Here is a 10240-nt window from a genome sequence, read left to right on the forward strand (position 1 = left end):
CTTCAGTTATAAACTCCTAATTGTTAATGCAGTATTAGTGGAAAGAAAGATATATTACTTTATTTGACTAGCTATATTACCACTTGATTATCCATGTCATCAACATATGGTTTGGATGTGTCTGCTATACAGTATACCCCCATTCATCTTGATCTGTTATTTATGAGGGGGTGCTGAAAAGCTGCTGGCTTTAAGGGTATCACAATATGCCTGGTTGGAGGCCCAACCATCTGAGTTCTTTTACAGGGCTTAGAAAAACTGAAGAACTGCTGCAATAAGTGTTTGTATATGAGAGGGGAATATGTTGAATAAAACCATAATTCACTGTTCCTCCTGTATTTTCTCTTACCCAAAGCCAGGAACTTTTCAGCACCCTCTTGTCCTTGCTATACATGGGACTTCAGTATCCAATTACATCATATCCCAACCTGTGCATTTGCTATTTTTTCATATAACAGTTAATGTTGAAGCTCTCTCTTAGCTCATTTCAAATTTAATAGGAGACTTGTGCAAGTGCGATCAATAAAAACCTGTACCTATCAGACACCATTCCATGTCAGGATCATCACCACCATTCAAATTGTGGAGTCATACAGATCTGATTTGCCACATAGGCAGCAGGTTCTAAACTCACATCTGTACATCACTTCTACCAAGTTTCATCATTCCTTTTTAGTCATATCCAACAGCTGGCTCCCTCAACCATTGGCTGGATTCTTTCAAGATGATGGTTGATGCTGATTGATAGCAGTTACCATCTCAGTCTGGTTAAAATAATTACCATTTTGTATCTGTTAGTATTTCTTCTTGGTTTACCTATTTGGGGATTATTTTATAGATTATATACTGTTATCTTTTACATTACACTTTTGCTTTTAAGTACTGTCATCATTGTCCTCACCATTCAGCACCCACTTTAGTATACTTTGATGGGCCATATGGAATTTGCAGAGGCAGGTTTTCTTTGGCTAGATGCCCTTATTATTACCATTTCTCCCTTATTTCCAGGTAAGGTAACATTTCCCCAAGATTAGATATGGAAGAGTGATAACAAATGACATCATTTAAATGACACTGACACTAATTTACAACTGTTATACAATGTCATAGAGGAAGTACAAACACACACTGCCTTATTGTATAAGCATATTTCCTTTTTATGTATTCATATCCAATATCATTTGATTTTGTTTGATGTTTTAGCTCACATTTGAGTTTTATTGTGTTTTAGATTTTACACAATGCTAAAATAATATATATTGCCAAATTCAATATGTGCATAAATGTATTGGAGATAAATAAAATATGCTTTTTTAACAAGTCCCACACACACATACTATCATAGACATTTACTACAATATCTAATATTGAATTGTTTCACAGAAAGCCAGATGGATATGAGCAGAATGTTTAACCTAGGAGAGACACAAGGATAACTCTCTTTGCTGCAGGCTCTAGGAACAAATGTAAGGACTAGTATTTAATAATAATAAAAATAAACTTTCTATGTATTGATTTTTTTTAAAGACCTCTTTATTTTATTTCCCTTTCAACATCCTGTCTTGATGCAGTTTTTATCATTGTCACAAACAGTTTGACCCCTTCAAGTAGTGACCAAGTGGGTATCCATTAACCCTTTTGATACAACTGGCTCGAGGACTAATGCTTTGTTTTCAAAAGTTCTGAATTAAATTGTAACTAAAGTTTGGTGAAAAATTCTATGTTCTTAACACTAACTTAATGGTAACTAAGTTATTTTACTAAATTCTTTGTTATATTTTAAATAAATTGAAAGAAAGAGAGAGCATCTCAACAGAAATATGATAACAAAAGGGATGATCACAAATTCAAATCTAGTAAAGAAAATTTTACATGCGTTAGTTCACATAGTTGTTGAAAACAGGTAGGTATCAGAACTTCTGAGAGAAACGATCTATAAAATACTGGAATCGTTTTTAAAGAGTAAATTTATCTCATCTGCTTGACGCAGCAGAACCTAGAATTAAACACATCAGCAGATGTTACCCTTGGTGTCATAAGAATTAATTTTGACAAAACTAATAATAGTGTTTAAGTAAATATGAGATACACATGCAAATAGCATTCGAAAGTTTACTAATGTAATTCTTAATAACATTTAGGTACATTTTCTTTTTACAAAATGCTTCTTACTCAACAGGTATTGTTCATATCACAATTGTCTTTGCAACACGCCCTGTATCATACTTTTAATACTTAGTTGCTCATTTGTGTATCACATGCTATTTAAGTTAACTCTTGAGATAGTTTTAAAAAGGTTAACTTTTCAATACTGCTGTACCTAAGATTGTCCAGACTAAAATCTTTGTGTTTAAATCAAAATTGTATTCTGACAACTGATTATCATATTTCAAATATCAATACATAAAGTTACAAATATCTTACTAAACCCCCTCCAAAATCTTGACTATATTAAAAAAGTAATTGAAACTTGATATATTCATCAGAAATATAGCCACTAATGGACAAACATTTACTGGATCATATTGAAATCACTCTGCAGATTTTCCAAACTCAACTCCTGTGTCACTGCTATTCAGTATCATATTTATTACACAAGCCTCTATGTAGCTGTTTGAATTGTTAGAAATAACTGTCGAATCTGTTTCAAAACATTCTACTATCTAAGAAAAGAAAGAAAACATTGGATAATGGATTTCCTGATGTATAAAAAAAAACTCAGGATGGCCATAATTGCTTTTCTATGGCTGACCTGAGTTTGAACAACATTTGTATATACTTATCAGACAAATTCCCTGGATGGGTATTCCATATTTAACAAATTAGAAAAGTTGCTTGTATTTTGTAGAAGAGGCTGAAACATCTACAGAGCTGCCTCATCATCTAATGATGCATCAACTTCAGGATTCAGAGACAGAATACAGCACCACTCTTGGCACACAAGTTGTTTGCCCTAAACGATACAGATTAAGGAAATAGTAAAAAGTAGATGTAGTCAAAATATATATTACATATTTGTCTGAAGGGAAAAGAACAGAAGCTATTGTAATATCAAACAATAAGGCAGCTGTCATAAAGCCAGCTGGAGACAATGTCTCCTGGGGCTAAATTACAGCAACATTCATCCTAAACCAGGACCGCCATGTTATGTTGGCAAACAATCTTTACTACAAAGTACTGTTGCTGAATATCTCTTGTTGTGAGATTTAAAAATAGTACTTTTCTAATTTATAGATCAGTGACTAGTTGTCATTTTGAAATCTATATTTTTCGAATGGGAATTTGGCAGTGCCACCACTAGCCAAACATTTTTGTTGTTTTTTGAAGAATTCTAAGCAGAAGTTTTTTTTGTGCAAAGCCACCATCGTTGGGTGGTAGTGAATAATTGGAAAATGCAAAGTTATGCGGAGGCTACTGGAGGTCAAGTTCCCCTAGACCCACGTATGCTGAAGCCAGAGATGATAAAATGGAATGAGGAGTTGCTAACCAAATATTATGGTATGCTAAAGAAAGAAGTGTCAAATATAAAAATGACCCTGCCAGAGGAGGAAAAAAGAAAAATGGAAAACAAGACGGTCATATTCAGAACATTCTCGAATGTAAATAGGAGAATAGAACATGCGCTGCAAGAAGAGATAGAAGAAATCATGGCGGAACACATAGGAGAAAGGATAACGTTCTTTACAAGAGGAAAGAAATATGCGTCGATAGTAGTAACCTTTGTATCAGAAGAGGAGACAAAAAAACCGACAACAGGCTGATACACGGAGAAAAATGGATGCTGATGCCAAACTGTTTAGGCAAAAGAATCATTAGGTTTAGGGTGGGAAGAATCCCACTGTCGATAGATCCAGAATGGGTAATAGCTGCAACTTTTAATTCAGAGCTGAGGAAGGAAAGCGAAGACCTGAGGATTGGAATGATAAGCTGAACACAACAAGTGAAGTGGGGCTACAGACTAGAGATAATCTGTGTGGTGAGCCTGAAATATTACGAAGAAATGGCAGAAACTTTGGAATTACCAAATGGAGAAAAGCTGGAAATAATGTTGGAGGGGAGACCCCCAAAGTGTTACGGATGTGGTGAAAGAGGGCACTTGAGAAAGAAATGCCCTAGAGCAGCAGTGGAAATGGTAGAGGAGAGTGTTCAGGAAGATATAATGGTAGAAAAAAGCAGAAACAGAATATGACAGGAATTTTGCAGAGGTGAAACCCAGAAAAAGAAAGGGAAGGAAGTCACCGATAACAGTGGAATTGAAGAAATGCAAAGCAATGGAAGAGGAAATCCAACCCATGACGAGAAATGGAGGAGATTTACCAGTAGAATTACCAGTATTTATTGTAATTGCTCCCTGGAATGTCTCAATGCTCATAATGTTTTTAGTATGGGGAGACAACAGGGATTAATGGTATTTTAGGTGGAACTGCACAAAGAAAAAGGAAAGAAGAATGATGAGATCAGGCTCTCTAGACCAGAAAGTTATATGGATCTAGTATCTCATCCTGTAAGCCATATCAACTCTGTTATTAATGTGAGCAACCCAACTGAGTTTGTCATTAACAATTAGGTCTCTGATACTGTTAAGTACTGCATGCGATTCTCCTCAGAACATGGTTATTTGAGCACAATTTTTTTTACTAAAGTGCATGAGTTCAAAATTTCCCTCATACAGTAACATTATTTTTTTCTGCCCATTCACTTACAGTGTGTAGCTGAGACTAGAGTTTTATTTGGTCATCTCTGTTAATAACATTCTGAAGCATAGAGTTATCCGCAAATATTTTTGTTCTACTTTGAAGACATTTGTTAGGTAATTTATGTCTCCTATGAAGAGTAATGGATTCAACACAGAGACCTTTGGCGACACCACTGATGAATTTTGTTGGGTTTTACTGGATACTATCAATTAAAGCATAGTGGATCATCCACCTATCCATCCATTCTTTTTTTGCTTTTATTTTTTTTACTTGTTTAAGTCATTTGACTGCAGCCATGCTGGAGCACCACCTTTAGTTGAACAAATAGTCCCAGGACTTATTCTTTGTAAGCTTAGTACTTATTCTATCAGTCTCTTTTGCTGAACTAGTAAGTTACGGGGACATAAACACACTAATATCGGTTATCAAGCGATGGTGTGGGGTACAAATACAAATACACAGTCCTAGATTATTGTAATTGTAGTATATCATTACTATACATCTAATAAGATAACCTACCAACTTTAGTTGTTCCAAATTGAAGGAGATGGCTATAACAACACTTTGAACACACCTTACTAAACGCTCCTTATCAGAACTGACTAGTTTGCAGAATGCTGTCAGGACATGATGACAATTTAAAAACTTGCTCTGCAATAAAGTTTTGTGCTAAACTGGGAAAAAACACTACAGAAACTCATGAAAAGTTTCAGGCTGCTTATGGAGTAACTTGTATGAGCCAAGCATCTGTTTTTCACTAGCACAAGAGGTTAAGCAAAGCAAGTCCACCAGGGAGTTCATGAGGATCCCTTTTTTGATAGTAAAGACATCATCTACACCCACTGGGTTCCCACTGACCTGATGGACAACAAAGAGTACTCTGTGGTGGTTTTGAGAGAATTCAAGAAGAGATTTCATCACAAAAGGCCAGAGCACTTTCTCCAGGATAATGCACCAGTCCATAATTCCATCCTGGTGACAAGCTACTTGAGAGAGATAGGCACCAAAACTGTTACCTTTTCTACAGTTCCCAAGCTGAAGGACAACTTCAGAGCAGTCATTTTGAAGACATTAAAAAGATGAAGGAAGCTGTGACAAGGGTTCAGAACATCTTCACTTTGGAGGACTTCTATGGTATGTTCACAAAGCGGATGAAGCACTACAAGTGTGTAGCAAGTACATGTTCACAGTTTGCCTGTTTACCTTTAAATACGTGCATATCAGCTTGTACATTGTGTTTTCTAAAAGTGGTCAAACGACCTGGTCATGTGATGTTCGAGCCCTAGCTTTACACAGGCTATCCATCCTATCATCCAACAGACAGCCAAACACAAGAAATTTACGCCTACCCTCAACTATTTCCTCAGTGAGGTGAGTTGCACAGTGGAGCTCAGATCTCAGTGAAGAGAAAGTTCTTGTCCTCAGTTAGCCTTTTGACGCATATGTCTGTTCTAGTCCTCCAGCAGAAGTTATGGTTCGTATTTGGTTTCCTGTTTTACACTGCAAACATCATGTACTAACTGAAGCCACTGTACATTTTCTGACAGTAGATTTCAAGGTGTATTTCAACAGCTTTGCCATCTTAATATTCTTTTGAATAAATTGTTGCATTTTATCCTCCTGGTTTTTCTGTTTCTCCCTTTATCTATATGCACGCTCATATTGGAAACCAAACCAACTTGATCCATCAACCCTACTTCACACCATTAAAAGTACATTGAAGTCAAAGGATCCTCTTTTGGAGAAGATTAGAGTTTTGCACTTCGTTGAAATGAATAAATGTCTCTCCTAAAAAAGTTGAAAAACTTTTGGAATGGACCTTGCAGATGTTCATATATTTATGTATGTATGTATGTCATTGTTTAGTTTTATTTCAAGATTTCTTGCCAATAGAGAAAGAGCCGGTTTCTAACCTAGATCCAAGGCTCCTTCATTGGAATTTAAACAGCAACAACAGAGTATTTTTGTATGTGTGTATATGTGTAGATTTGTATGTTTTGCTTTATGTATATATTCTCATGCATATAGCTGCATATCTACACATGCTCATATATATTTAAATGATAAACTTCTGGAAAGTTTTACAGTTCCAGTGATGGATTGGATCACTGGAAGTCTTTGAATTAGCTTTCTCTTTTCTGGTTTTGAGAAACCTAATTTCTCAAGATTGGTATTTAGGCAGTGTGCTACATATCCCAGGGCCCCAATAATTACAGGTATAAAGCTGAACTTATAATCTGGATAGAGAAACTGCAGATTTCTCAATAGTTTAGCGTAAATATTCTCTTTTTCACTGATCTTCAGCTTTATGTTAACATCTGCTGGGCAGCTGATTTGCACAGCTATCTTCTCTATCCCAAATCACTATATCAGGTCTGTTGTGTTCACATTTTATTGAGGTCTTCACTGGGACATTCTAGCAGTACTCCTTTTTATTATGAGTGGCTGTGGTTTCTACTATACTGTGGGTTCTTATTTCTTTGTTTGTATGTATGTTATCAATTATAATATCCTATCATTAATTCCTTTCTACAATAGTAAATAATTGATAGCCTATTTTGTATTGAGTACAGTGGTGGCTCGTAGATAAAATTAGTAGGAGTGCTGCTTCAGAAAATTTGTAGCTATTGATTTAATATTGTGTAAAAGGAAACAAACGCAAAAAGAATATTTATATATAAACTGGATTATTTCGCGTCTTAGCCACTGCTGGGTAGCGTGTTTAATTTGTTCACTGAACATTGCCATGAATTCCACCTTGTTTTTCAAAAATTCCCTCTAAATCACAAAATAAGGTGGGTGGATCTGTCCTATTTTTCAAATTCTGGCAGCAACACTGAAGCTGGAGGCAAGATAATAATCTAATTCTACACTTTATCACATTCATGAATATAAACGCGCATTTAAGCACAACACACGTGGAGTCAAAAAGCAACACTAGCTCTCACCGGCACTGCGTGAATGACAGTGTTCTCTCTCCCTAGTGTGAAGCTTCCTATCTCGGACATGTGAGCATGCGCACTACAGCCAAACACCGCGTCGCTGGAACTGTGACGCGCACAATTCTATACAAGGATTTTTGTATTTTTTCATAAACTAGGGGTTTGCTACTGGCATTAAGCTTAAGGATTATATAATGTACAAGTATAAAGAAAGAATTAAAGAAAAAAGGACTCGTTATATTGAATGTTATTGATAATATGGAGTGAAAATAGGCACAACGGATGAGATGGTGAGCAGAAAAGTTTGAATAAAGGCTTTCTTTGAAATGGTATATGACAAATTTTATTCAAACTTCATTCTAAATGAATGCCAAAGTGTTCGAGAGGACCCTACCAGACGACCCAAGAGAGGAAGATTATATTTACTGGAAACGGATGCTACACATCTACATAGCAAAAGCAAACGTTCCAGGTGGATCTAAACTGAAGGTACTCTTAGTCCTCTGCAGAGCCAGGACCTACCCTATCGTCGAAGAATCCGAAACCTTTGAGGTAGCAATAGAACACCTGGAGTCAAAGTTCATAAAGAAAGGTTCAAACATAATGATGCGCCATAAGCTACGAACTCGAAAACAAAAGGAAAACGAATCTATAAGAGAATTTATGTCAAGCCTTCAGGTGCAGGCCAAGAAGTGTGAAATCCAAACGCTAACGGCAGACCGTTACCAAGAAATTCTAATTGAGGATGCCTTTGTGGCTGGGCTTCAATCACCATCAATCAAACAAAGACTTCTCAAGTCATCAGACAACAGCTTAGAAACACTCTATAAGCTTGCTCAAACCATGGAGGTGGCCATTGAAGACACTTGCAACCTATCGCAAGGCTCAGCTGGTATCGATCAACCACCCCATCTTGCAGCCGCTAAATCAGCATGTTTTTGGTGCGGTGGAGACATCCATTAAAAAAAATCAATGCCTGGCGAAAAACTTCACTTGCAAAAGGTGCCAAAAGAAAGGCCATTGAGAGAAAGCCTGCCTCTCAAAAAAGACATCGAGAAACAAACGAAACTTCCCTAAAACAGCAGCTATCACAGAGCCCGAGAGCGACTCCGAGGAAAACAGCCTATAGGATATTTTTCGTTTTCTTCCAATGACTCGTATTTTTTTTAATTTTAATCTGAAAATTTTCCAAAAATGTACTTTTAGTGTGGTTTTACTTGCTGAAGACGAAAATTGCGTCCATTTTTTCCCCGAAAAATTAATAATAAAGAAGTTAAAAGCATTTAAAGATATGTATTTCTAGCCAGTGTCCTCACGGAAGTCGAAACTGTTTGTTGTCATGGAAACTCCAGTGTACCGTTGTTATACTCGTATGGCTGAATTAACAACTACTGGTGTCTTGTAAGGTGGAATTAGGAATTAGTGCCGCTACCGCAATAGACTATTAAAAATTATTTACGGGAGATCTGCGCGGAAGATTTGCTCTGTAATCCAATGAAGATTGGTAGTCTTTTAACCGTAACTTTAAATGTTTCACACTACTTCCTTACTTTTTCGAAAACATTAATGCGGTTGTCACCATCAGCTTGCAAAACTAAATCAAATGTGGAAAATATGAAAACAATCTACAAGAAATTGAAAGATCTTCAAGTGGTTGAAAGAAAACGAAAATGGAGCAAACTTCTAAGCATTGAAATGTCAAATGGCTGTATGTTAACTGACCAAAGGAAAATTAAAAAAAAAAAGATTCATTTAGAACTTTCCAGATTCAAAGCATATTGTTTATATTAAATATCTATATATGTGCTATAGAATAAAAAAATTTTTGTTTATCAAAATGATCGTAACATGAATTTGGATTTCTTTCCTCTCATCATCATCATCATCATCATCATTATTGTTGTTGTTGTTGTTGTTGTTGTTGTTGTTGTTGTTGTTGTTGTTGTTGTTGTGTTGTTGTTGTTGTTGTTGTCGTCGTCGTCGTCGTCGTCGTTGTTGTTGTTGTTGTCACCACCGTACCTGGCGGTGTGTTTTTGAAGTGTTGTTAGTTTATTGCTAATTTACTTGTTTTAAAAGGTTCTATACTGTATTTTGTTGGTTAAATCGTTTTGCAAGTCAGCTACCATTCTGGGTGGGGACTGATGTTTGTTAGCCAAAGGTCCATTTTGGGGGTGATACAAACATTTTTGCTTTCAAATTTCTTCGAAAATTTGCTTCGAAGAAAGTAAACACTGAAGATGAGGACGAAAAGCGGGAGGGAAGAAGGAAAGTGGTACGGCAATTTGGATGAGGACTACCCCGTCCTCCCCACCATCAGTGGCAGTAGATAACATGAAGAAGAAGAAGAAGAAGAGTCAAGAAAAGAAGAAAGATGAAAAGCAGAAAGAAGGCGAGAAGAAGGAAGAAGTAAAAGTCTTCCTCACTACATGGAAATTGTAGTAGCACAAAGAACAACATCGACAACAATTATGAAGAGTCTAACAAAAATGGAGTTAGCAGTGGGAAAGAAACTTTTGCAAATATCACGGTAGCTAAAAAATTGGTTAACGTCTCATTGGAGAACAAAATAGAAAAAACTAAACAAGAGAGCAAAATATATGA

At 36.2% G+C, this 10240-nt stretch overlaps 1 protein-coding gene across 1 annotated transcript; it reads left to right on the forward strand.

Moving 5' to 3' along the window:
- Positions 1 to 8002: 8002 nt before the first annotated feature.
- Positions 8003 to 8602, forward strand: LOC115225568. Its single transcript, XM_029796494.1, has one exon. It carries the CDS (start codon positions 8003 to 8005, stop codon positions 8600 to 8602), a length of 600 nt encoding a protein of 199 aa, XP_029652354.1.
- Positions 8603 to 10240: the final 1638 nt, after the last annotated feature.

This window comes from Octopus sinensis, linkage group LG2 (genome assembly GCF_006345805.1).
Source record: "Octopus sinensis linkage group LG2, ASM634580v1, whole genome shotgun sequence".
Classification (NCBI taxonomy): Eukaryota; Metazoa; Mollusca; class Cephalopoda; order Octopoda; family Octopodidae; genus Octopus; species Octopus sinensis.